The sequence below is a fragment of the Saccopteryx leptura genome, chromosome 3 (assembly GCF_036850995.1).
Source record: "Saccopteryx leptura isolate mSacLep1 chromosome 3, mSacLep1_pri_phased_curated, whole genome shotgun sequence".
In the NCBI taxonomy this organism is placed as follows: Eukaryota; Metazoa; Chordata; class Mammalia; order Chiroptera; family Emballonuridae; genus Saccopteryx; species Saccopteryx leptura.
The window spans coordinates 289087540-289114573 of NC_089505.1; the positions used below are offsets into that span (position 1 = coordinate 289087540).

Sequence of the window (27034 nt, forward strand, 5' to 3'; positions counted from 1 at the left end):
TTTACCCCTTTTTTGCAGAGAAGCTCACACATTGCCACCATTAATGCTTTCCAGGATATGGGTTTAATCATTTGGTGAGATTACTTTAAGATAGCAAGGAGTTGGCATAAAGGAAAGCGCATGTGCTAGTGACCAGCGTTGCCCTGAGACTAGCCTGCAGGGTCCCTCAACAGCACTTCAAACAGCCATCTGATGAGAAATCGCTACTCTGGGACAGCTTCCTCCCGTTGATCCCTCTTGGACCCATGTGTCCTGGGTTCTGTTTTGTCTTAAAAACATCAGGCTCAGGCCCTGGCCAGTTGGCTCAGTGGTAGAGCATCGGCCTGGCATGCAGGAGTCCCAGGTTCAATTCCCGGCCAGGGCACACAGGAGAAGCACCCATCTGCTTCTCCACCCCTCCCCCTCTCCTTCCTCTCTCTCTCTCTCTCTCTTCCCCTCCTGCAGCCAAGGCTCCATTGGAGCAAAGTTGGCCTGGGCACTGAGGATGGCTCCATGGCCTCTGCCTCAGGTGCTAGAATGGCCCTGGTTGCAACAGAGCACATCTGCAACAGATGGGCAGAGCGTCGCCCCCTGGTGGGCATGCCAGGTGGATCCCGGTTGGGCGCATGTGGGAGTCTATCTAACTGCCTCCCCGTTTCCAACTTCAGAAAAAGAAAAAAAAAAACAAACATCAGGCTCCGGTGAATGCCCCCACCTCACTGCTGACTGGGGACATACATGTATCCTGTCCTCCCTCGGAAATAGTTTCATTAGGCATTAGAATTAGAGCAACCAATAATATTTGAACTTGGACAAGCATCTTGTTTACTGACTGCTGACATGGTTGTCAGAAACCAGGAGGTTTGAGCCCATACTTTTAAGACTTGAATACTTCTTTAAACTTACCTTGTGGCTTTAGTTTTTCCTTTGATTCAGAAAATTAGTGAATGGGGTTTTAGCTTCCTTCTTCATTCAGAGGGAAACTATAGGTCAATCTGAAAATGTGGTCAGATGAAAACCGAAAAGAGCCTGTTTTCTTGGCAAGTAAAAAATAATCGGGAAATGTGTGAGTGGCTGGAATTCTTTTTAGCTCTCTGGGAAAGAAGAAACTTTGAGTTACTATTTTATGTAATCAAGATGCTACTAGGTGTTGATTGGGAGGTGAATTAAGAATATAAGAAATAATGCTTAGTCTCTGTTCGCTAGAAGATTATAATTACAGAATAACAAAATGAGAGAAGCAAGTATAAATCCATGTGGTCTAGGACACGGGTTTTTCCTACTGTGGGTTGAGAATTACCAGAGCTGCTCTTTTGTTTTGCCATTCTAGTATTTGTGTTGACTTCTCTTGGCAAATTGAACTATTTCATGGTGATGGTGATACAGTTTATGCCAGTTGGGCACTTACAGGCATCTTGTAATAGAAAGAATGTGGACATGGGGCTGACCAATCTCTGAATCATTGTGCCCTAGGTACCCTGGTACCTAGCTATTTGGCCATGAGTCCCTCTGAGCAACTCAGAGCCCTCAAAGTGGGAGTTCTGCCTCGCAGAGTTGGTGGGAAACACAGCATGCTGTCCAGTTCGCAGACACTGTTAGTTTCCTTCTCTTCCCTTCTAACTAGAAATGTGTTTATTCTAGGTTGAATGATAAAGTGAAGAAGAAAGCTCTAACATCATTTGAAAGGGACTCCATTTTCAGCAGCTTGATTGGGCAGCTCAATTATGAGGGTTTTGAAAAGACCGACATGGTGATTGAAGCTGTTTTTGAGGACCTTAGTATTAAGCACAAAGTGCTAAAGGAAGTTGAATCGGTAAGTGAGGGCCTATAGTGCCTGCATCCTAGTGTTGTGTGTAGAGGACATGGAAATATGGTTTCCAAAAGAACTATAGGGAACTCATGGCTCTTTTTACAGGGTTATTTATTCCAAACCCACGTTTTTATGTGAGCTCCTACATATTGCATGCTATAAAGGTCAAACCTAAGTCCTATGGGAAGAAAATCAAGTAGATTATCCTAAACACGGGGTTCATTAGCCTTATGTAGTTCTGTCTCCCAAACACACAAATAACCTCAGGAGTATAGCCAAATGTCTTGCCATTTTGGGTTGGCCACAAGCTATAACTAAACTTCTTCAGGTCTGGGCAGCAAAGGAAATAGAGAAGACACAATTTCTCCAGGCAGGATTCAAGTGCCCGTTTTGTGGAAATACTGCTTGGTCTTTATCCCAAATGCTCTACATAGCCAGTTCTTGAGATGGGATGACATAGTTAAAGTACTTGTGGTGAAAAAAACAAAGAGCCCACAAAAGAAGTGGCAGTAATCCAGGCATGAGATAGAGCCGGGCTTCGACTAGCGTAGTTAGAGAAACAGAATGTGGATGCAATGCTGGTGGCCGAGGCCGGGCCGGTCCACATTGGACCCGGGAAGACGGTAGAGAAACTGCAGAGCCAGAAAGCGATGAGCCATTCCCATTTATTAGTCTCACAACGACGGACAAACACGCAGGCAGGGGAAGCTGCCTCTCAGGCAGCAGGTGAACAAACAGCAAGACGGCCCCTCTCAGTGGCAGGGAAGCGAACTGCCTACACTCGTAGCCTTACATAAGCTATACGCTCACACACTAATCACACAAAGTGCAAGCGAGCAAATCTAACACAACTGTTTTCCCTGTAGGGGGTCATTAAGTTCATCTTGTCATCTGGCCTGTTCTTTATCAGAAAATGTTAAAGCTATAGTTACATGATACTAGAATTTAAAACTTCTCTTCCCCTTCACAGAACTAAGCTAAACTCTCCTTTAACATTCTTCGTAATCCTTGTCTCCAGATCCCTCACCGTCCTGGTTGTCCCGTTAGTGTCTTCAGCATGTCTCAGTGCTCTATTGCCATGTGACAGACCACTGTAGAAACAATTCATAACTCTGCAGTTGAGTAAAGCTTCGTAGAGGTGGCTGGTCCCTCACTATGTGGTTTTGCTCAGGGTCACTCATAACTGCACTCAGCTGCAGGCTTGGTCGGGGTGCGTCAGCGCTCCTCCACGTGGCCTCCCTCTACTGGCGGCCTGCCCTTGTAATCTAGCCAGAACTTTTCTACAGCATTGCTGCTGGCGTACAGGAGAGCAAAGCTACTGGGGGGTCTTTTGTTTTTTGTTTTTTTGGGGGGTGTTTTGTTTTGTTTACTGAGAGAAAGAGAAGCATCAACTCATAGTTGTTTCACTTTAGTTGTACATTTATTGCTTCTCATATGTGCCTTGACCGGGACAGACCTCAGGCTCAAGTCAACAACCCTGGGATCATGTAGATGGTCCCAGACTGAAGCCAGTGACCTCAGCATTCCAAGTCGACTCTCTATCCACTGAACCACCACTGGTCAGGCACTCTTGGGCTTCCTAAGACTATCCCTGGAACTGGCATAGTCCCTTCTGCTGCATTCCATTGGTAAAAGCAAGTCACAGGCTAGCCCAGATTCAAGGGGAGAGGAAATAGACTCTACCTCTGGGTGAGAGGACAGACAGGCATGTAGAAGAACTGTTGCCAGCCATCTTTGGAGACATTAGTTCGCTCTCATAGAGAATTTTACCACCAGCATTGGACACTCTTCCACCATATTGTAACTTGAGACTATGTTCACTTTCTTACAGTCATGCTCTGCTGTCAACTCACATTACACTTTGATTAACCAAAGTCATGGGATCTTTATCACAAGCTTACTGCCAATTCAGGTCTTGTTCACCAGGTGCCTCTCCAGTTTTCCCTCCCCCCCTTTTAAACCTTAATACAATACTTTATATCTTTATTCCCCATTATTCTTATAAAGGTGAAGGGTGAGGGTGTCAGAAGATGAGGGATTGACATCCATGCTGGATGTTGTAATGAATGAGAGCTGACTCAAGGCCATGTTTTCAGTGTTTATCAAAGGTGTCTTATTTACCTAACTGTTGGGATGTAGTCCCCAGGTTAGGATTAGGTAACCTTATGATGGGCCATAACTAAAAGGCCTAATGGGAATGAGAGCAAGACCAAAACATTCCCCAACACAGATGCCCTAGGTTATCGTCGTGCCAGGTAAATGGTGTCTGCTGTCTGCGTAGTTCAAGGTGAGTGGGTGGGCTGGGCCCAGGTGCTACTCATTAGCTTTACTTTGGACTCTAGTCATTTCCCAGGCCTACATGACACATTTTTTTAAAAAATACGTTCTTGATTTTACAGAGACAGGAGAAAAAGGGGAGCATGGAATGGGAAGTAACAACTCATAGTTGCTTCATGCTAGTTGTTCATTGCTTGCTTGCTGGATGTGCCTTGACCAGGGAAGCCCAGGGTTTCAAACCGGCAACCTTGGCATTCCAGGCCGAAGATTTATCCACTGCACTACCACAGGCCAGGCATGACACATTCTTAAATGCTTTTCCCCTACAGGTGATTCCAGATCATTGTGTCTTTGCTAGTAACACATCGGCTCTCCCAATCAGGGAAATTGCTGCTGTCAGCAAAAGACCTGAGAAGGTAAATTCTGAAGAAAGAAAAACCCTGAAATGTTTATGGCTTCAGACTCACTGGTGAAGGTTTAGAACATGAGAAGGTACTGCTGTGGATTGGGGTGACAATGTAGTCCCCAAAGTGGGGCACAAAAGAGCTAGTGCCACGGCCAGTGTACAATGCAGGAACAAGTATAACTGAAAACACTTTTATAGGTGATCTGCATCCCTAATGGGTATTGTTGCTCAGGTTCAGACTGTGAAACCTACCTTTATTACAATTAGATATTGAAAGATAGGCCCTAAGAAGGGATGCTGTAAAATGTCATTTCATCTACATAGCAGACCTTGGTGCCTGTCCAGGATGGGTTTGGGTCCAGTTCCAGACTCAGCAGGATCAGGGAGTGTGGTGGGATGTCTCCACCTATGGCATCGCTTAGACCTTCGTTCGACCCAGGACGTGGAAGGGGTGGATGTGGAAGCACTGCTGGCAATTTGAAATGAGGCCTAGAAATTTATCTTTGGGCTTCTGCTATCTACCAGAGTAATCAGAGGACAGTGAAAACACTCAAGGCGAGGTAAAACACCCCAGCTCTCAGGAGGATCCAGTTAGCTACCCTCTTCTAACCAGAACCAGCAAAGGTAGGCAGGAAGTAGAAAAGACTTGAAGGATTTGAAAAGGTTAACACACAATTGATGTACTAAAAACACAAAGGCCTCTATTCCTATTCTAATAGCTTGCTACTGCAGGGTAATCTAGTTTTCTAGCACACAGCAGACCAGGCCCTGATAGAGGCAGGCTCAGTGATGGCAGGACAAGGTCACAGAGATGAGTGGCAGCTGATAGTGTCACCCTCCAGGAAGACACAGAAACAGTGTAAAGGCAGGTGGACAATCTGCCACATCACTCAGAACCTCTGCAGCATTTACAACTTGCAAAGGAGACCTGTTGTTCCTTTGATGCCAACCTCTCATTCTCCCCGGTGGAGTGGGATGAGTATCACCGTTTGCAGTCTAGCCTGCAGGCATCTTCAGTTACGGTTACCACCTACTTGCCTACATCATTCATACATAAGTGAGGCCAAAGGGACACAAGTAGGGTGACCAACCATCTGTTTGCCCAGGCAGGCTTTCTGCCTGCCCCTTCTTCCCTCTATTCCCCCAAAAAGTGGACCCTCTCCCCTAAACCATCAGCATCATTAATATAAGGGGAACCTTCCTTTTTCCCTGATAAATCTAATTTGGCCTTTAGCTGTGATTTTGGTACCAACTGTTGGTATGATCAATTGCCCTTAGAGAAAAGCCCTAGATGCAGATGGTGGAGGAGTCCAGTAAGCTCTCTCTGAACATACTGAATTTTTGATCAAAGGACCATGAAACCAAACCACTTGACTACAGTATATGGGGCAGGGTTCCTGTAGCACAACTGCCTTTCTCCAGTGCTTTCTCAACAACAACAACAAAAAATGCTATTAAGTTTCTCCCTCAGAGTTAAATCTGTTGGCCTTTGTTCCCTTGCCAGGTGATTGGCATGCACTACTTCTCTCCTGTGGACAAGATGCAGCTACTGGAGATTATCACAACCGAAAAAACTTCTAAGGATGCATCTGCTTCTGCTGTAGCGGTTGGTCTCAAGCAGGGGAAGGTCATCATTGTGGTTAAGGTACGGAGCTCTGTAACAGAGCGGCAGGTTTGGGAAAGTTTTATTAAGACTTCTTATACCTCCAGGCTTGTTTATAACTTGTCTGGGACAAATATACCGACTTACGGTTTCCCCTTGGTCATCTACAGTATGGATAGTGGTGGCGACTATACCACTGAGTCAGGGGCGGAGTGGGGAGTGTCCAGGACATGGCAGGTTCCCCCAGGCATTCCAGATCTTTCAGGTGATCATGGAACTACATGCTGTGCTCTTAGATTCAAGCCATGCTGCCCTTGGCTGAGGCTTTCCATGCAATTTCATTTTAAGGATTCTGATGGAGGTTATAATCACCTTGAACTTTGAAATATCTGGGAATGGGATACTGCTTTCAGACGTGGGTAGCACCCACCACAGAGGGGCCACTGAGTTCATGTTCTCTCCCTTGTCAGGATGGTCCTGGCTTCTATACTACAAGATGTCTTGCACCCATGATGTCTGAAGTCCTCAGAATTCTCCAGGTTGGTATTGCTTTTGGAATGTTTGAGGCATCTTCCACTCCTTACTGGTAATGTCCTCCAAACTGGTAATGTCAGGATGAGAACAAACTTCCTTCAAATAACTAACTCCTGACTGCTCTCCAAGAAGGTCCTGTTGTGCCCTCTATTTCCACACATGGTGGGAAGTCACGAGCGGCATATAGCTCTGCTCCCTTAGCTTCCTCTCTGCTCCATTAGGCCAAAGGCCCCCTATATGCTCTTCTGTGCTATTTCTATGGCTCTTTTGAGGCAAGGACCATCCAGAACAGGGCCCATTTGGTCTAATGCTACATCTGCTTCTGCACAAGCCAACCCCTCCCATGGCCATACAGGTCATCACCAGGCGCTTAGGCACAGGGATCATGGGGCTCTGCAGCCCTGTCCCTGGTAATGTCTCTTCTTTCAGTCATGGAAACCAGCCCTATCTGCCATGGAATCTTGTTACTGAGATTCAGGATTGCAGACAAGGAGAAAATGAATAATTTGTTTCTCTTTAGATTTCCTTTAAATGCTGTAAATTAGGGAAAGGCTCAGATTTTTCCCTTGTGACTCCCAAACCTCATTTCCCTAAGCCACATAGTCCCAGTCCTGGCCTTGGCCAGGTGGCCAGCAATACCTAGAAGAGAAGTGGGTATTGCTCAAGGCTGTTTCTGAAAGCAAGCACAGGGAGCCCTTGTGGGGGATCAGGGTGGCCTTGCCTTCCCCTGAGGTCTCTGCTTTACTTCCCACTCAGGAAGGAGTTGACCCTAAGAAGCTGGATTCCCTGACCACAGGCTTTGGCTTTCCCGTGGGTGCTGCCACACTAGTGGATGAAGTTGGTGTGGATGTAGCAAAACACGTAGCAGAAGATCTAGGCAAAGCCTTTGGGGACAGGTTTGGAGGTGGAAACCTAGAACTGCTGAAACAGATGGTGTCCAAAGGCTTCCTGGGTGAGTAGCCTCAAAAAAACATAACTAGCACTATTAGTCACCAAGTTCTGAGCAGTTTCTTGAGACCAAAGAGTTACAGAAGGCCGCCCCTGTATGTTTCCTAAACCCAGAGCCCACTATCTTAGGGAATTTCAAGTATGATTTCATGGCAGCCTCTCCTTAGTCTGGGCCTGTGGATTATGGACAAAAGGTATAACTCTGGCCTTCTGAAGCTCTGCCACTACCTGGCCCAAATCACGCCAGATTGACGGGCATTTTCACACTGCCCAAGGCCTCTATGCATCTGTGATCCTGCACGAGCAGGCTCTCATCAGGTTTCACCATGTTGTCTGGCCCCTGTGTGGAGAAAGCTGAAGCCCAGAGTGGTGGCTTTCTCTTTTTGGCAAAGTAGCAGCAGAATCAGGACTAGCTGGGTATCCTGGAGCTTGCTGGTGCACACCTGGACATTCAGGCTGGTCTTTCCCATCCAGAGACAGATTCCCAAGAAACAGAAGGGCTTTTATCCCCTCTCTCTGAACTCTTGACAGACACTCAATTTGTAGGGTTAGCTAACTATACAAAGTCAGAACACAGAAGAAAGGCAGGAGCTTTATAGCAGACTAGCAGTGAGATTTTTCAATTCCACCTTTTCCTGCTTCTTTTAGGTCGCAAGTCTGGGAAGGGTTTCTATGTCTACCAGGAAGGTGTGAAGAGTAAGAATTTGAATTCTGACATGGATAGTATTTTGGCAAGTCTACAGGTGCCTCCTAAGTCTGATGTGTAAGTCAATTTGAATGGCTTATGGAGTGGAAACATTTCTCATCAGCCCTAAGCTTCTCAGCCCCTCCTCCATCTCTGTTATGATCACTGTGCCTGACCAGGAACACTCCTGCCACTGGCACAGTGCTTCATACTTTGGACCTTCTGCACGCCATCTTGTTCTCTGCCAGCATCAGGGGAGAACTGTGGCTGAGCTTTTGGAAGACCCTGCTCCAGCCTTCCCTCTGAAGGTCCCAGAGAGCAACTAGAAAAGCGATTATCCCAGGCTCCTTTAATGCCAAACCCTTTATTATCATTGTAATTAACTGCTGCTAATGTAGAGAAATATGGATTATCTACTCTGTTAAAGACCCTGTTCTCAGTGCTCAGTGACTGGTTAATTAGGCAGTGGCTCTCTATGCAGTCTCTCCAAGGAAGGGCTGGCCTCCCAGCAGCACCTTCTCTAGAGCTGGAGGCTGGCCCTCAGTCATGTGTGACTCCCACAACCCTTGCCTCCTGCTCTTCCTCTCCCTGAATGTCTCTCCCTGTTTGGCAGTGCCTCTGATGAAGATGTCCAGTACCGCCTGGTGACAAGATTTGTGAATGAAGCCGTCTTGTGCCTGCAGGAAGGAATCTTGGCCACACCTGCAGAGGGAGACATAGGAGCAGTCTTTGGACTCGGCTTCCCTCCCTGTCTTGGAGGTTAGTCTTGCAGGTTGGGAAGGTAGCTCATGTTATCCTAGAGCTCTTGTGTCGCCTGAAACCAAGTCCTCATTTCTCCCCCAGGGCCCTTCCGCTTCGTGGATCTGTATGGTGCTCAGAAGATAGTGGACCGGCTCAGGAAGTACGAGGCTGCCTATGGAAAGCAGTTCACCCCGTGCCAGCTGCTAATTGACCACGCCAACAGTGCTAACAAGAAGTTTTACCAGTGAGCAGGCCCCCCACCCTGCTCATGCGCACACTAACCCCAGCTGCCCGCGGCACTGGCTCTCCACCACAGCGGTGTCTAGATTTGTCTAGGTAACCAGGAGGAAAGCAAAACTCGGGCATTGGGTGTGTGCTTTGATTAAAGTGCCTTCGGCTGTGACTGTCTCTCCCTCCGGGTGAAGTCTGGCTGTGTCTGCACTTGATGTTGGAAGGGAACCACTGTGCTCATGAATCTATAAGCCCCAAGACCCAAAGCGCAGCGCTCCTCCCAGGAGGCTGCCGGTGGCCCTCGGTGGCGAGCACAGTTCTGTACTCAGCCAGACACAGGGACACAGTAAACACAGATGTATTTATCAGCCTCCCTGCCTGCCTGTTCCTTTTTCTTCTGTCTTTGCCCTTCTAATTAAACCCTTCCTTCCAGGAGTGAGCTGGAGGAGTGTGTTGAGAGAGTTCTAAGCGGCACCTGAAGAGAGACTAAGGTGATAGGAGGTGGGCCTTTATGAAGCCAAAGCCTTTCCAACCAGACTGTACCTAATGCTTGGCTGGGCTTCTGCTCCCAGTGTCCCAGTGGGGACGTGGCCCTGGCTAACCAGAGCAGCAGAACTACAGTAGGCACAAAGGACCAGGATAGAAGGCAGACTTCCTTCCCTGAACCACATCTCCTCATAGCCCAGCTTTACCCAGCCTTTTTCTTGGTGTGACACCTTCAGCCGTGCTCCTCGGCATGTTTATGGGGAGGCTGGAATTAATCAGGGGAGATATCATTTTCCTGGTCAATGTATCCTGCACATCTCACTACCCGTGCACAGAAAACCCCTGCGTAATGATCAGAGGCAGCATGTGTGAGCAGTACAAGCGATGCCGAGTCAGCCCACCACCTCCGCTCTGCTAGACCCTCTGCTCTCGCTCGCCCCTCCACCACCCCCTGGTGTGGAAAGTTCCTACACTCACTTTCTGGCAGAACCAGTGCCTAGTCTGGGTACACGGCACTGAGGCCCTTAACTCGATCTGGCCAAAGGATCCATGCTGAGTGTGTGCAGAAGGGTAAGTCCCATCACTGTCCTCAACTTTGAGATATATTACCAGTTCCTCCTGTCTGTACCTGTTGCAAGTACTTCAAATATTGCCTGGGCCACTTCTGTTGTTGGGACTGGCAGGCAAGGACTTTAACTCCAGCCCTACGCACACTTGGATGGTTGGCTGCTAGGAAGCCTGGCTCTAAAACCAAATCATCTGAGTTGGGGTTCTTAGATGGCCTGTGGAAGGTAGAGAGCTAACCTGCTACACCACAGCCATTACCAGGCTTCTAAATATGGAGCTCTGAGAGCCTCAGGTGGACATTCAGCCAGTGCAAGAACTTGAACTTGGGCCCTGGCTGGTGGCACGAGCTTTGAAATCTGGCCTATCCACTCAGCAGCATCAGGTAGGTGTGAATTCCATTGAAACAGCAGCGGGAATGGGAAGGCTCTTTCAGGGCAGGGACTAGTGGATGCTCAGCAGGGATCGGCTGGCACTACCAGCTGCCCCTGGGGAACATGTGAATGGGCTGCGTGCATACCACCCCAAGTCCTCTCCTGCTGGAGGCATAGCCACTGTTCCTCCAAAAGAGGGGCGCAGTTGACACCCAGAGTTCCACTTGCACTGTTCTTCAACGGTCTAGCATTTATTTCACTAGTCCTTGTGATCAGCAAGGAAACCAAATGTCTCCACATCAGCTTCTGTGCTCTGTTTCCTGACTCCCCTGCCTTCAGAGCTGAGGCAGCCTGCTTGGCACAAGTACCAGCATGGCTTTGCTACTCTTAAGAGAGACAGAGGAAATATCTAGGTTGGCTAGGTAAGGCAGAAGAGAGGGCTGCAACCTCGGGCCTGACACTAGTGAGCACGAGAATTAAGTGTGGTCCTGGGTAGGTGAGACGGGAGGAGGATAGGGGGGACAGTTGTATACAACAACCGACCTGCCCTGGGTGCCAACTATTAGATCACCATGCTCAAGGTCCAGGGCGCAAAGACCTGCCCTGAAGCATGTGAGCAAGTGCAGGAGGACTGAGCTCCAGGAGAGAAAAGGCAGGTCTTCCCAAGCCATTGTGCTTTCTCACCCTCACCCCCACCCCCATCCCATCTGTGTACCAATGACAGGAAACCAGGGAAAGACACCAGGTGTTTGACAGTCGTGATGGGGGCAGGAGACCAGTGCAGGTGGGAGTGATTGAAAGCCACTTGTCTCTAGAAACAAGGAGCTGCTGACTTAATCAATCTGCTCTTCCATCAAATCTGTCTTCACAGACTGGGCCCAGCCCAGCAGGACAGAGAGCTAGTTGTATGGAGTTCAGGGGGGAACCCAGGACATCAGGGGAGCATGTGCCTCCCTAACTGGATGAATACATCAACAGCAGAGCTGTTCTCTTCCACAGTCATCACCCACGAACGGGAACCCAGAGGTGGAGCCTCTGAGGTGCAGTGTGCGGGCTTGTACCCGACCCTGGTGCTCAGGGCCAGAGACCTACCCATGTGGGGCAGACAGTGCCAGAGGTGGCACCCAGAATTGGCACCCTGACCCTGGGACAGCTTAGGCTAAAAGCCCCCAGAGCAGAGAGGAAAGAGGGCACTTGGGGAATTTGTGCTTAAATTAAGGGCCATCTTTTTTCCCTGGTCTCAAACCTGAACCTACACTTAAGAAATGTGAGATGTCTGTGAAGTTCTGTAACAGGGTATAGGAAGGCGTTAGGTCACCATGAAGGCCAGCTCTTGACCCCACCAGGGAAATCGCAGCAAATGCCTCACCTGGTCCAGGTGTGCTTTGGGGCCTCCAGCCCTCTCTCTGCATACTCTGCACACTGGGTCTGGCCCGAGAGGACCCCACTTCCAAGTATGTCTCCCTGGACTGACAGAGTGGCTACCTAGCATCCTCGGCCTTGGCATCAATTCTCCCGCAGGCAGGACTTGCCTCTGGGAGTGCGGTCCCCTGCAGCCCCAGGGCTGGCCCCCGGGGCCAGTGTGCAGCCACAAGCTGGGAAGGTCAGATCTTGGGCCGCCAGCCTTTGATGAACTGCATGATCTTCTTGACCTGAAGTTTGGTGAGGTGGAAGTCGTCTGCCAGGATGTCCTCACTGAGCTGCACAAAAATGCTGCCGTCAATGCGTTCTCGGGCAAAGAAGCTTACCACATCCTCTGAGAGCCCAATGAAGCGCAGACTGTGAGAGACCTCCTCCAGGGAGAGTGCAGACAGGTCAGCGGGGGGTTGCCAGGAGGCATCCCGGCCTCCCCAGCCTGTGGCTCCATCGCGGGGACTGGCAGGAGGCCCTTCTAGGCGCCCTTGGGTGAGAAGGAGTCGTGCTCCACCTGCCTTGGGCCCCTTCAGGGCCGCTGGTGATAGAGGGGCAGGAACCTGCTGCAGCACTAAACCTTCAGGATCAAACACCTTGGGAGGTCCAAGTGGTGAAAGGCGAGGTCCAAGCCCAGGTACCCCCACAGCTCTGGGCTCCTGACAGCGCAGCAGCTCAGGCTTTGGAGAAGCACCCTGTCCCAGCTCAAAGGGATCAAAGGGCTCCAGGGCTGGTTCCTGCCACTCGGAAGAAGAGGAGGAGGAGGTGGGACACGAAGAGGTGGGAGCAGCTGGATAGGCCTGGCCTGGTGAGCCTGGCCCTGGGGAGTACGTGGGGCTGGAGGTAGCCAGGGCACCCGAGGTGGTTGTGGGCCCAGAAGAGGAGGCTGCTGAAGGGCCTGAAGGATAGGCAGGCCCAGAAATGGGGTTGAGAGCGCCCAACGGAACAAAGCGTTTCTGGGGGTGAGAGGACTTGAAGAGGGGTGGGCAGCCGTGGCAGGTCTTGACAGGGGTGTCAGTCCCCAAGAGGGAAGCGGCTCGACTGCTCAGGGGCTCTGCGAGGGCCCGGGAGGCCTGGCTAGGCTGCGTGGTGGAGGGCAGGGGTCCTGGGGGTGGGCGGCTAGAGGACTCGCCCACTTTGCAGTCTCCCCAGGTGCATGGGTAGCAATAGAGGGAGTAGGCATCTGGTGATGGGGAGCCACTGCCACTGCGGGAACCCGTCCTGTGGGCGGAGAGATAGGCACACCAGGGAAGGGTAAGACAGTAGAGGGGAACACAACAGGGTCACACACATGACACTGCAAACCACTGCTCTGCTGGGTCACAGAGGCTGCCACTCTGATCTCGGCCACACGGGCCCATACCCCAGCCCTCCAGGCCTCAGACCCTCGGGATTGCTCTATTCTTTCCTCAGCCATGCCCAACCCCAGGAAAAAAGTAAATGAAACTGAATTATATTAAAAAATTTAAATAGCAAACAATACTTCATCCTATGGCAGAGTCCCAGTCTGGAAGGAACCAGAGCCATGCTCCCATCCAGTCCCCACATTTAGGAAAGGAGCCAACGGAAGCAGGACAGTGAGAGCAAGTGACTGCGCCCTGGGCCTCCAGACCCAGAGCCCAGAGTCCTCTGCCCTGGTACTGCTCAGGGACTTGCACTGTCCTAACCCCGAGCCTGAAGTCTTCCTCTTCCTCAGCACTGACTCCCTCCCTGCTCCCCCCTGCCTTCATCAACCGTAGAAGGACCCAGACCAAAAGAAGGAAGGGGCTCACCCATCCTGCAGGCCAGAGGAGTAGTAGGACAGGCTGGAGCTGGGCGAGTGGACAGGCTGCAGCTTGGGGAAGCGCGGGGGAACCGGGGGGCTGCCAGAGAGCCGGCCACCGCCACCCCGGGGAGGCACAGGGGGGGCGTTGAGCAGACGGCACTCCTCCTTCACCTGCAAGCAGAGGGCCGTGACTCTACACTCAGTCACTGGTCAGCTGATACTCCTTAACATACCCTTCCTGAGCAACTCCGAGAGTGACACTTTGCCCCACTTTGCCAAGTGGCTCTTACCTTCCACCCCACCTCCAGACCTAGCCACCCACCCACTCAGCCCCTTCTCTCCAGCCTGTTTCCTTCATCAAGAGTCCACAACACATACAGTCTCCTACTGCCTTGGAAATCCATCATGGATGTAAGAAAAAGAATATAGAAAAGTAGATTAAAAAACAATCAGAAAAGTAAACAGTCCCTTTTCAAAAAAAAAAAAAAAAAAAAGGAAAGGAAAGAAGGAAAAGGCATGGGAGGCGCATAATTAAAGGATTTGCCATTGGGATCCCTTCCTTATAGGTCAAATACTCAAAGGACTCCATGGGATGTTAAGGTGTTTGTTGTCCATATTATGTGCACAAGTACGGTTGGAAATTTGTGCATTAAACAGATAATCAGGTTTCCTTAGTGCAGGACTTCTCAGAGCCTTTGATACACCAATGCTCTTCCAAAGCGACCAGAAGTGGAAGGCTGGAAGTCCACACATTTTCTAAACTTATTCCACCATGGAACTGTCTTTTCATTGGACAACTTAAAATACTGTTCTGTGGACCCTTCTGGCTGTTGTTCAGACTCATCCTAAGTTTTCTTATGGCTAAGACATCCTTGTCTCACAACTCCCAATGCCACCGTCCCTGGTATCCTATACTACAAATGCTCTTAGGGCACAGCGACCCTTCAAGCCTCTACTGTGTCCACTCACCGCCTCAGATTTGGGAGGGACAGGAGGCGGCGGCGCCTCGGGCTCCAGGCGTGGCGGCCCCGCGGCCCCGAAGGAAATGAGGTCGGGACCCGGGGGAGGCCGGGTCCGGCCCTCAGTAAGGCCTTCAGCCGCCTGGTGCGCCCACAGCTCCTCGTAGGGGATCTCAGCGGGCGAGGCTGCGGGCTCGGGCGCACCGGCCCAGTCGGGGCTCACGTACTCCTGGTCGCCGTCGCCGGGTGGGCTGGGGGCGCGGGCGGGCCCTGGGGCTCGCGGGGGCGCGGGGAGGCAGAGGCGCGCGCGGCGCGGGCTGGCACAGTCGTCAGACAGCTCCGCGGGCGCCTCGCGCACGGCGGTGGAGTACTCGTCGGGGTCGAAGTGCTCACGGCAGTAAGAGGCGCTGTCGCGCACCAGGCGCTCAATGCGCGGGTCCCCGGCCAGCAGGCCCTGCGGCAGTGCGAAGCGCGGTGTGTCGGTGAGCAGCAGGAAGTGCAGTGGCGCCGGGCCCTCGCGGCGCAGCGCCAGCCCCAGCACCACGGTCTTGGAGATGATGCTGACCAGCTTGTAGCAGTGGCCCTCCCGCACTGGGTGCAGGTCGTAGGGGTTGCGCGGCGGCCGGCTGGGTACCAGCACGTTCACTGGGAGCCGCACGCGCTCGATGATGGCGCGCACCGTGTGCTCGCCCTCCTGCATCTGCAGCTCCAGCGGGCTGCGCGTGCTGAAGCGGCCCTGGCACTGGAAGGGCAGGCTCAGGCTCTCGTTGGTACGGTGGTTCATACAGATAAGGCAGGGCATTTTGCCTTTGATGGGCCTGGTGCCCCCGCCCGTGGCCCCTGTGCTCCCGGGCCCACCAACCCCAGCCAGTGCCCCGGCCCGGCCCAGCTTGCGCAGCAGGGTGGTGAAGCGAGAGCGCTCCTTGGTGGTCCTGGCGCACAGGATCTCCGCCTGGCCCATGAGAGTGAGCTCATCGCCCGCGTGCAGCGTGAAGTTGTACACCTCGCTGTCCTCGCTGAACTCCCCGGACACTACCTGGAGATCCCAGACATGGCAAGGCCTTAGCCAGGGCCACAAGGAAAGCCAGCCCAGCAAGGCCCTCCAGGATCAAGGAGGGCAGCCTTCTTGGGGTCTTCCCCAGGCTGAGACCAAATCAAGAGCACTTGACTGAGGGCGGGGGATCAGGGACCCACATTCCATCCTAGAAAGGCCATGTGGTGGCTACGCAACCTTAAATGAGTTATCTCTGGAAGCCTTAGTTATCTTAGCTAATGGCCTACTTGAGAGAGTTACTCTATAAACAGGCTAGATGTACAGTGACATACTTTGAAAATACTCAATAAATGACAACTCTTATCATCTTTATAATTTGGGTGATGATAAAGTTCCACCCATTCAACAAGGCTACTGAAAAGTGAATTGATGGATAAGAAAAGGGTTTATAAAGAGCTATATGTACACAAGCAGAGGACTGTTTTCACTCTGCCCCACAACCATCACCCCTACCAGGGGGTACTAGGACAGGCTTCCCTGAAAGATCTCTAAGTCAGGGCATGACCCACCACACACTTCCTCCTGCTTCACCACCTTTTGCAGGAAGTTCTTCAGCCCAGTGGGTCATATTCCCAGCTCATTTGTCATGGCCCAATTGTGCCAAAGGCCCTCAAGGGGCCGCTAGAAGTCACAGTGTGACAGCTTCAACCTCCTAAACCCTAAAGACCACCCTCCAACCAGGGTCAGGGTTGCTCGGAGGGGCAGGGGCAGCATGGAGGCACCATATGCCTGGTGCCAGGACTGACCTTGACACTGAAGGTGATGGCTTCCATCACAAAGATGCGGTCAGGGAAGACGCTGGCCACCTCCTCCACGCTGCTGAAGTACCTCACTGGCTCCCGCACATCCCGGGCCTGCTCTAGAAGCTTGAACTTCCCTGCACAGGAGGAAATGTGCGGTGAACTGCACAGGAGCTTGAACTTGCCTGCACAGACTGCTAGGGTAGGCCTGCTTGCTGGGAGCCTGGCCTGCGTCCCAAGAGACCTTGTGGTCCCTCCTTGTTGCTCCCCTCATCTCAGCCAACCCCTCTGGAACTCAGGTGGGCAGAAGGACAGGTGTGTGCCAGCACGGGGTAGAAGGAAGGGATCAGCTGGCTCAAGCCTCTTGGGGAGGAGGGCCCAGATCCCTGGCAGTTAGGGCCCAGCCCTAACCACGTGGAGAGCGGTGGGCATGTGATGAGGCTAGTGGCTGCCTTCCCAGAGAAACCCAAGTGCAAACTGGAACCAAATACTTGGATATAAAACTGGCCTCTGGCCAAGCATCTCTGTGGCTTTGGGGATGCTGGCTCCTACCTTGGTCCCAGCCCCACTCTGACTTGCTGTGACCCTGGACAAGTCTGTTTCCCTCTGGGCCTCCAAGTCCTCATCTGAGAAGGTTGGGGTAGATGATGGTGAGCCCAACCTAGACGTGGCATGTTGTGCATCTGCCTTGGGTTGCTGATCCACACTGATGCACTGGACAGACCAGGGACCCAGCCCCAGGCCTTGGAGGCTCAGAGCCACGCTGACCCTGCTCTGTTCCCAGGCCCTGCTGTCCCAGAGGCCTCTGACCTGAGGCCCAGCAAAGCAACGTCCCACAGATGAGGCCTTCCCAACTTGCAGTCCAGAGATATCTGTTTTAGCCAGCTGGGCAGATGCCCCCAGCAGGCTCAGACTTTAAAGAGTGGTGATAATCTATAAAGCTGAAACCCCTGTGTAACTATCTCATGTCACTGGCCACATGGATTTTATTTGCTCACTATACAAGCACAGGCATAGGCTGTGAACAGCCCCAACATCTAGCCAGATGGCCTCTCTTGAGGCCTGACACAAAAAGAAGAGGGTCTTATATAGTTGAGGAGACAACAGACTGAGAGAAGACAAGGTGACTCTTTAGCTTCTGTGGTCTTCCTGGTGGTTGCTTCAGTCATAGTCCATTCATTTATTCATTCCACAGCATTTATGGAGCACCTGCTATATGCCAGATACTGGGCTAGGCCCAACAGAGGCTGAAAATCTAGGTGAAATACAGTCTGCTCTCTTTAATTTGCAAACAGGGCACACAAAAGAAGCGCCCATCTGCTTCTTCACCCTTCCCCCTCTCCTTTCTCTGTATCTCTCTCTTCCCTCCTGCAGCCAAGGCTTCACTGGAGCAAAGTTGGCCCGGGCACTGAAGATGGTTCCATGGCCTCTGCCTCAGGCACTAGAATGGCTCCGGTTGCAATGGAGCAACGCCCCAGATGGGCAGAGCATCGCCCCCTAGTGGGCATGCCAGGTGGATCTCGGTTGGGCGCATGTGGGTGTCTGTCTCTCTGCCTCCCCACTTCTCCCTTCAGAAAAATATTTTTTAAAAAATGAATGAAAAGAGTTTTACAGAACGAACATTCCACATGGAAGAAAGATGAGCAAAAACAGTCATGAAAGCAGAATGCCTTCCCCAGATGGTGAGTGCCTGGAGGCTGGGACTGGAGGGGAGTGATGACCGGGGATCAAATAGCAGCTGGGTTATGAAAGGCTCAGAATGCCAAGAGGCCTGTGGAAGGAGACACTTCAGGCTGGGGTGACTTATGAGGGGCCGATGGGAAGGAAGGGACGCAGGCCACCACCCTGGTTAGAACAGGAGCTAGCAGAGCTGTTAAACAAAACTGGAAACCTAGAAGAAACATGTGGTGGGGCAGGGCCTTGGGGAGCCTGGTCAGAAGTACAGACTGAAGGTCACCTGCCCACAGGAGGCAGCTTCAGCTGTGGCGCAGGTAAGATGACTCAGAGAGGATAAAGAGAGGGTCTTAACCCTTTGGGGATTTGCTTCCAGAAAAATGCCCACAGAGTACGCCTAGCCATTTTGTATATAATGCCAGGGGTTCCTGAAGCCCCCAAACCCAGCTGGAAGCCCAGATTGAGACACCCTCACCCACCCACTACGAGATATGACGAGCAGAGGGCCAAGGGCAGAGCCTGCAGCATCAACGTCTAGGAGTAGGAAGAGAAATGAAAGCCAAGAAAAAGAAGTAAAATGCCCAGGACAGTTGGGAGGAGAGTCCCTGGGTCCTGCCCTAACACTCTGAGACCCTGGTGGGAAGAGACCTGAAATGTACCACACCCTAGAGGGCAGAGGGATAAACTTTACCCAGAGGGGACCTGGTAAAGAGCACTGGTTTGGGGTCGGGAAGCAGGAAACAGTCTGCTACCGTCCAGCAGTGAGTGGCCTCCCTCCATCACCCCACACCTTCCCCTCCCCCTCCACATACAAACCAACCCCTCAACCTCAAGCAGCTAGGCAGGGAGAAATGCCCACTGCCCCCCTGTGGGGAGAGCTGGAGCCAAGTCAGGGCTGGAGCCAGGGGAGGATGTGGCAGGGAGGATCGATGTAACCATGGTAGCCAGCACCGCCCCTCCGCTGCAGCCTGGAGCCCAGCACTGGTCATTATTGCCTGGGAGGAAGGAAGGGAGACCTCCTGGGAGTGATGCTCTGGCCCCTGGAAGCCTTTTCCTCCCCCTGCAGCCCCTCTGGGAGCAGCTTCCTCTCCTGCTGCCCTCTACATGAGAGCGAGGTCCCCGCGACTCTAGGGACCTGCCCAACCCCAGCCTGCCCCTCCTCCCTGCCCTTCTTTCCCAGAACACAACTTTGCTGGCCTGCCGCTGGCCAGCTGGTTCCTTCTAGAAGCAGTCTTGCCTATCACCCCTCCTCCCAGCACCTGACCCACTGGCTGATGCTCCCTAAAGAATGGTAGGTAAATATACAGTATGGAATCGGGACAGACAAGGTTGAATTCTAGCTCTTCCACCAACCAGCTGTGTGATGTTGGGAAAATTATTTAATCTCTCTGGGCTTCAGTTTTCTCATCTATAAAATGGAAACAACCTACTTAGCTCCCAGAGCTCGTCTGCAGGTGCTCCACAGGGCACTGGCCCCACAGAGCCGTGAGGTCACTGTCTCAGAGGAGCCAGGTGTCCCCATTTCCTGAAGACCAGGTCACCAGTTTCCCCAGTCCCACAGCTCTCTTCCCCTCCCCACCTTCCCCCAGCTCTCTCTGCGATCCGAAGCCAGCCACCAGCCCACCCCTGCCCCTGCCCGCAGTGCACTATTATTAATTCATTGAGGGGAAACCAGCTCGAGCTGTGCACTCAGCTTCCTTGTTAACCCACCAGGCAGCTTGACCCCACCCCCTCCAAGAGGGCCTCGACCTCCCCTCCTCCATCCGCCCAGGGGAAAGATGGAGTTGGGTCTTGACATCCTTGCAGCCAGCTGTCACCCCATGACCACCACCCCATGACACACACACTCAGGGAGCACCAAAAAACATGGGGGAAAGGACTAGGAGCCCCCTGGACTTAGTTTTCTGGAAGGCTCTGTGCCGTGGTTTCCCAGGGTTTTTGTTTGTTTGTTTGTTTTGTTTTGTTTTGTTTTGTTTTTACAGAGACAGAGTCAGAGAGAGGGATAGATAGGGACAGATAGACAGGAATGGAGAGAGATGAGAAGCATAAATCATCAGTTTTTTGTTGCGACACCTTAGTTGTTCATTGATTGCTTTCTCATATGTGCCTTGACCGTGAGCCTTCAGCAGACCGAGTAAACCCTTGCTCGAGCCAGTGACCTTGGGTACAAGCTGGTGAGCTTTGCTCAAACCAGATGAGCCCGCGCTCAAGCTGGCGACCTTGGGGTCTTGAACCTGGGTCCTTCCAGGACCAGGTTCAACACTCTATCCACTGCGCCACCACCTGGTCAGGCGGCTTCCCAGATTTTTAATGGCATAGTCCCTTAAGTCACATTTCAGTCAAGAAGGACTATTTCCCATCTTTGCTTTTTTATCCCAGGAAGGATAAGACCTGGGACCTCTTCCTGGACCAATGGCAGATGCCCAGGCTGGGAAGTTCCCAGACCCCCTTAAGGTCTCCAGGCCCAGGACAGAGGCCAGTAGGTCAGAAAGACACTCTAGTTTCCTAACCTTTTAAATGGGGTGTGGGCTTACAGGGGTACCAACTTCACAGGGTTGTTGTAAAGAGCAGAAGCATCTTAAGAGCCGAGTCCTGTCCTGCTGGCTCAGGAGAGAGCCAGGCAGGGCCAGAGGGGGAGTGGAGGTACCAGTGAGAAAGGGACTGTGAGCCTCCCAGCTCAAAGGGGAGGGAACAGCAGTAGAACACAGAACTGGGCAAGCAACTGAAGCTCCCATGGCCTGTCTCCTTGTGAGCTAAATGGAGTCGATGAAACTTTCTCACAGGTTTGCTCTGAGAATGAAATGGGGAAAATGACCCAGTGTCTGCACTGCTGTGGGATCCTCCTGGATTGCCATGGGGGCACCTCTGGGGTGAAACCCTAGGCTCCCGTCCGTCCCACACAGCGGACAACAACGCTGCATTCCTGGTGTGGTGCAGCAAGCACCAGCCCAGCAGTCAGAGCACCTGGTTCTGGCCCCAACTCTGTCCCTTTCTGGCTGTGTGACTCTAGGCAAGGCCCTTCCCTTCTCAGGTACAGGCCCTCTGTTTCATCATGTGTAAAATGAAAGGGCTGCACTTTCTGCTTTTGGGCACCATAATTTTTTCTTCAAACAAAATCTTATGTAGGATGTCAACATCATAAATAACACAGATCAAAGCGGACGTTCATTAGCAAATCTTATTTAAAAGTCTAAAAGTTTCATGTTTACTTATAAAGCTAATCAATGAAAACAATAAGTTTAATGCTAAAATTGGGGAAAACAAGATTAAAGCTGGCGGTGCAGCCAGATCATCAGCCTGAGCAGCTCTCTGTTTCTGAAGTGTTTTGGTCGCACAGTACTGCGAGGATGCCGCCAGATGTTCTCTTCAAGGGACTGTCCAAAAAAGGGTTCAAGAGGCGACTTGAGTACACGCTAAAGGTTAAGCTAGGGTCAAGCTACAAATCCAAATTTGTAGCGGTTAAGGGCATATTTTTAAAATGAGTTTAAATCCATTTTAAAATAAAATGTGAATCAAAGGTTTAGAACCAGAAACCCAGGGCTCCATGCAAGAATATGAAAATCACTGGGCCCTAACCCTAATCGCCACCCTGCCAGCCCTGTCCTCACTCATCCCTACAGCTCCAAGCAAAGGCTAGTCACCAACAAGCTTCCCTTTGCATTCCCTACTCTCCCCCCTCCGGCCTGCCGCCCTCCCCCCAGCTTTACACCATCTGTCCCTGGCCAGCACACCTGGGTACTGCAGGGGGATGTCAATCTTGGGCCCAATGACATAGTGGCCTTCCTCCAGGGTGTGGGCTGTCACCGTTGTCCACTGGCGACAGGAATGAATGAGCAGGATGTCTCGCTCACTGACGCCCTCAGCATACTCCCCTGGGAAAGGAAAGAAGGAGAGAAGGGGAAGGAAAGAAAGAACATTAGGAGGGGCAGAAAGGATAGGCAGGGTGACTTTCTCACCTTCTCACCAAGACCCTTCCCAGGGGACAGCTTCCCATGATCCCTGTTTAGGTCAGCAAAGCTCTGGGACAGGCAGACTGCCAGCTGCAGCCTCAGGGCTGAGTCAAGCCCCTCTCTCAGGACTCAGGCTCCCGATGGGGCCCCAGCAACCAGCCCAGCCTCTGTCCTTCATTTATCATTTGATTAGACCGCCTGCTGCCCCAGGCCCTGTCTGGTGCTAGGGGCTCCTGGCAGATGAGCCAGTCCCTGCCCTCCAGGATTCCTGTGGCCCACGGGGAAGTGGAAAGAGATGTGAACAGAGAACACGGGTCACGTGTGAGACACTGAGTGGAGGGTGTCTGGGCTCACAGAGGGGAGCAGCAAACTAGCTCAGGATGGGTGAGACTGCTGAGCAGCTGACACTTAAACTGGGCCTCAGAACCACCCGAATTCACAGTAGCAGAATTCTCAGCCCCCGAGTCAGTGCCTAAGCCAGGCAAGGGAGGCAAGGAGGGGCTCGTTGGAGGAATGGAGAGAGTCCACATGGGGCTGTCCGTTGTTAGTCCCAGCTGTGAGGGTTCCCTCAGAGCCATGAGTCACTCGGGCCAGGAGGATGGCAGGGCTTAGAGGAGTTGATTCCTGGGTCTCTTATGGGCAGCCCCTTTTCACCCACTGCCACAGGCCATCTCCTTCAGTCAGAGGAGCTCAAGGGGGAGGGGAGAGTCTCAGACACCCCACTAACCCCATCTCAGAGAGGCGGTTTCTTGGCTCTCTGTCAGCCCTTTGCGCTCCCAGTCTTTGGAACACACTGATGACTGGAGAAGAGGGTGGACTTAGGCCTGAGGAGGGGGGCTAGCCCTGGAGGAAGCTGCACTGTGGCAGAGGTACTGAGAGGGGCCTGGGCCCCGGAGGCTCTAACCCCAGCAACGGTTTCCAGGGAAGCAGGAGGGGCTGGCCTGGCTTCCAGGGGGCCGCTGGATATGTCTTCTGGCTGCAGCTGGTGAGCAGGGTGGGGGGCAGGGGTGGGGTGGGGTGGGGTGGGGTGGGATGGGAGTGGGGTGGGGGATGCCTCCTTTCCAGCCCCCTCAGACACAACTTACTAAATATATGCCATCCAACCAAGTGGGAAATGGTATATACTATGATGGCTGTGTGCTCCATGAAGTGTGTTTTTTTTTAATGGTTTTATTTTATTGATTGATTTTTAGAAAAAGAGGTGGGGGGGGGGGGAGGAAGAAGAGAGAACCATCAATTTGTTTCACTTCCTTGTGTATTCATTGGTTAATTCTTGTATGTGCCCTGACTGGGGATCAAACCCACATCCTTAGCATATTGAAAGGATGCTCTAATCCAGGGGTAGTCAACCTTTTTATACCTACTGCCCACTTTTGTATCTCTGTTAGTAGTAAAATTTTCTAACTGCCCACTGGTTCCACAGTAATGGTGATTTATAAAGTAGGGAAGTAGCCTGACCAGGCGGTGGCTCAGTGGATAGAGCGTCAGACTGGGATGTGGAAAACCCAGGTTTGAGACCCCAAGATCTCCAGCTTGAGCGCGGGCTCACCAGCTTAAGCACAAGGTCGCTGGCTTGAGCAAGGAGTCACTTGGTCTGCTGCAGCCCCGCCCCCTCGCCCCGGTCAAGGCACATATGAGAAATCAATGAACAACTAAGGAGCCGCAACGAAAATTGATGTTTCTCACCTCTCTCCCTTCCTGTTTGTCTGTCCCTCTCTCTGACTCTCCCTGTCTCTGCCAAATAAATAAATAAATAAATAAATAAATAAATAAATAAATAAAGTAGGGAAGTAACTTTACTTTATAAAATTTACAAAGCAGAGTTACAGCAAGTTAAAGCATATAATAATAATTACTTACCAAGTACTTTATGTCAGATTTTCACTAAGTTTGGCAGAATAAATCTTTATAAAACAACTTACTATAGTTAAATTTATCTTTTTATTTATACTTTGGTTGCGCCGCTACCGCCCACCATGAAAGCTGGAACCCCCACTAGTGGGCGGTAGGGACCAGGTTGACTACCACTGCTCTAATCAATTGAGATACCTGGCCAAGGCATGAAATGTGTGGATTTATTGGGGGGAGGGGGGTAGAATGTGTTCAGGACTGTAGGGAGACCTGGCTCTCCCACACTGTGTGTGTGTGTGTGTGTGTAGGGGGACTCTCTGAGCCTTCCTCCTGGAGCAAAGGGAGCTCTGCTCTTCTGTAGCCTCCTCTTAAAGCTCTCCTAAACCCCAGCCCAGCCTTCTGCACACGCACAGCCATGGGGCTTGGTTACCAAGAGCTGAGCCAGGACAGCCATTTGGCCCATAGTAACAGGGGCTTGTCTCCCCGATGACACAACTCAATCCCATGTTCTCACTAAGGGGCCCCTTCCAAATGCATAGGGCACACAGAGATCTTTAAGACTTCAAGACACACTTTTAATCACATATTCACACTCATGGTGACCACAGCCATAGCAACCACTGTCATAGACAGCTGGGCCATCACACCAGTTGCTCATACACTCAGCCCGTCAGCCCCTCCACAATCTTGGTTAGGCAAGATGGTTCCTCAAAGAGCCTGTAGCCCAGCGAGAAGACAATACACTAACCATTATATTAGGTGTGCACAGTAGGGGACAAGTCAGTGGTGCCAGAAGTATCAAGGGAGCTCAAAGGAGGCCTGACCATACTGAAGAGGTCAGGAAGGACCCTCCAGGAGAGGGAGGTACCAAAAAGGATGTATAGGAAGTGGCCAGGCATATCCCTTTCACACGCGGACACATACAGCCTTGCTGCTGACAAGGACAGTCTCGGGATCACATGCTGATGATCCATAGAACAAGACGTTGGCCTTCGTACTATCCGTGTCCCACCGCCGGAGTACAGTCGCTGCCACGGAGCTGGCTCCCGGGACACGCTGCCGCTCACTGTGCCCACTCCTTGCCACCTCGGGTCGGAGGAGGGGTTGCCGGCCCCCGCGGAGAGGAGAGGAGCGGAGCCTGTGGCCACAGGCCCCATTAGCATTCAGGGAAGCGAGTGTGCCAACGCGGGCCAAACCCCTATTCTTCTCGCACACAAAACCCCCGGCCTGGCTGCCAGCCTCGGCTCCTGCCCCTCCCCCAGCCCAGCGCACCCCCTTCCCCCAAACAGTCCCCCGGCTCCGGGCAGCCTCCAGGCGGCCCCTCTCGGCCCCCAGGCCAGGTCCCACCCGCAGAGCAGCTCCGGCTCCCGGGCCCCAGGAGAAGTGAGACAAGATGCGGCGGGAGGGCCCGGGGCCCCGGGACAAACCCGGAGCGAGGACTCGCACACTCGGGCCTCCCTCGAGGTGGCCCGCTCCCCCCGGGACGGAAGGTGCTCCCGGGACGCTAAAGGGGCTGCGGGAAGGGGCCGGAGAGGGGCCGGGGGCGGTGTGACGACGGAGTCCCGGGTCCCAGGGCTGCGGGAGAGTCGAGGTGAGAGGTGGGAGACAAAGGGACGGAGGGGGCGCGGCCCGGGCGGGGGTCCGAGGGCCGCGGGGGGGCGCGCAGACGGGGCGGGCGCGGCGGCTGGCCGTGCTCCGAGTCCAGCTGGGCTGGAAAACTCCGTCCCGGGTCCGCCCCGTCCCTGTCCCGGTTTCTGTCCCTCAGCCCGTTTGCGGGGCCCAGGACGAGGTGGGTCCCCGGCTAGTGGCCCCGGTCTCCCGCGGAGGCGGCCCGGGAGCAGCGCGGCGCCCACGCGGGGCCGGGGGGCGCAGAGGCCGGTCCTACGGCTGCGCCAGCACCTGCCTGCAGAGCCCCGCTCCCCTGCGGAGCCCCGGCCGCCCTCCCCCGCGCCCCCGGTACCTGGCCCGAGGCAGGCGAGCGTGGGCAGGCGGCAGCGACTGACGATGAGGTCCAGAGGGAAGGCGCCCATGCTCCAGCGCAGGCCGGCCAGGCCGGCCGCCAGCTTCTCCATGGCATGGGCGCCCCCGGGGCCGCCGTCCCGGGGCCCCGACGGCCAGTCCCCCGCGGCCCGGGCTCGCGCGCCCGCCGCCACCTCCCGGGGCCGCCCTGCCGGCTGCGGGCGTCACGTGGCCGCGCTCCCCGCGGGGCGCCGCCCCCGCGCCCGCCCCTCGCCCCACCCCCACCCCCCGGCCCGCGGGGGCCGCGCAGCCGAGTCCCGCCCCCCTCTCGGGGCCCCACGGCCCGCCCCCTCCGCGAGCGTCCAGGTGACACCGGGGACTGGGACTCCCAGGCGGGAGTCTGGAGAGAAAAACCGAGACGCCAGCGGCATCTACGGAGTCGGGGGATGGGGATCGGCCTCCCCGCCCCGCCCAGCGGGTCTGGACCCCCGTCCCCCGCCGGGAGCGGGGCCTCTCCTCACCCCCTGGTGCGGGGGCTTCCGGGAGCTGCCGCCCACCCGCACCCGATCCTGCTCCGCTTCTCAAGGCTGCTGCCCTGAATTCAGCTGCTGCCATCCCTGCCGCGGTCGCTGCCTCTGGGACATTTATCATTTCCAGCTCCACACAGCCTGGCGAGGCCACCTCTTTCACCCCATTCACTGACAAGTAAACTGAGGCTCCAGGGACGTCGAGTGGCAGCGGAGACTTGAACCTAGGTTCTACTAAAACCCTACCACCTTCCCTGGTTGTCGCCACCACCTCAGACCCCGCCGTAGCGCACTTTCCCAAGTTTCCAGCGGCCCCTTACCGATTTTCACAAATTCTGGAAGCCAGAGAGCGCTCCAGCACACCCGTGGCACCTGCGATGTGATTGCTCCGGTTCTGCATATGAGGAAACTGGAGGGAAGGTGCTAGCGGAGGGAAGTCCTCTCTCAAGCGGTCCATTCTCTCAATTTGCCCTTTCTTTTCTGTTCCTCACCTCCTCCTTCCAACCC

At 53.3% G+C, this 27034-nt stretch overlaps 2 protein-coding genes across 2 annotated transcripts in view; one reads left to right on the forward strand and one right to left on the reverse strand.

Moving 5' to 3' along the window:
* Positions 1-9585, forward strand: part of HADHA (hydroxyacyl-CoA dehydrogenase trifunctional multienzyme complex subunit alpha) — a 45020-nt gene extending 35435 nt beyond the window's left edge. Inside the window, exons 13-20 of the mRNA XM_066378712.1 lie at positions 1621-1792; positions 4396-4482; positions 5977-6117; positions 6546-6614; positions 7366-7561; positions 8206-8320; positions 8856-9001; positions 9086-9585. Coding sequence (XP_066234809.1) covers positions 1621-1792; positions 4396-4482; positions 5977-6117; positions 6546-6614; positions 7366-7561; positions 8206-8320; positions 8856-9001; positions 9086-9231 — 1072 coding nt within the window. The 3' untranslated portion in view covers positions 9232-9585. The remainder of the gene's footprint in view (positions 1-1620; positions 1793-4395; positions 4483-5976; positions 6118-6545; positions 6615-7365; positions 7562-8205; positions 8321-8855; positions 9002-9085) is intronic.
* An 805-nt stretch (positions 9586-10390) lies between these two features.
* Positions 10391-26199, reverse strand: GAREM2 (GRB2 associated regulator of MAPK1 subtype 2). The gene is made up of 6 exons (XM_066378706.1): positions 26002-26199; positions 21972-22112; positions 16573-16703; positions 14783-15808; positions 13821-13984; positions 10391-13269 (listed from the first exon to the last, which is right to left on the reverse strand). Exons 1-6 carry the CDS (start codon positions 26111-26113, stop codon positions 12243-12245), a joined length of 2601 nt encoding a protein of 866 aa, XP_066234803.1. The 5' UTR covers positions 26114-26199; the 3' UTR covers positions 10391-12242.
* Positions 26200-27034: the final 835 nt, after the last annotated feature.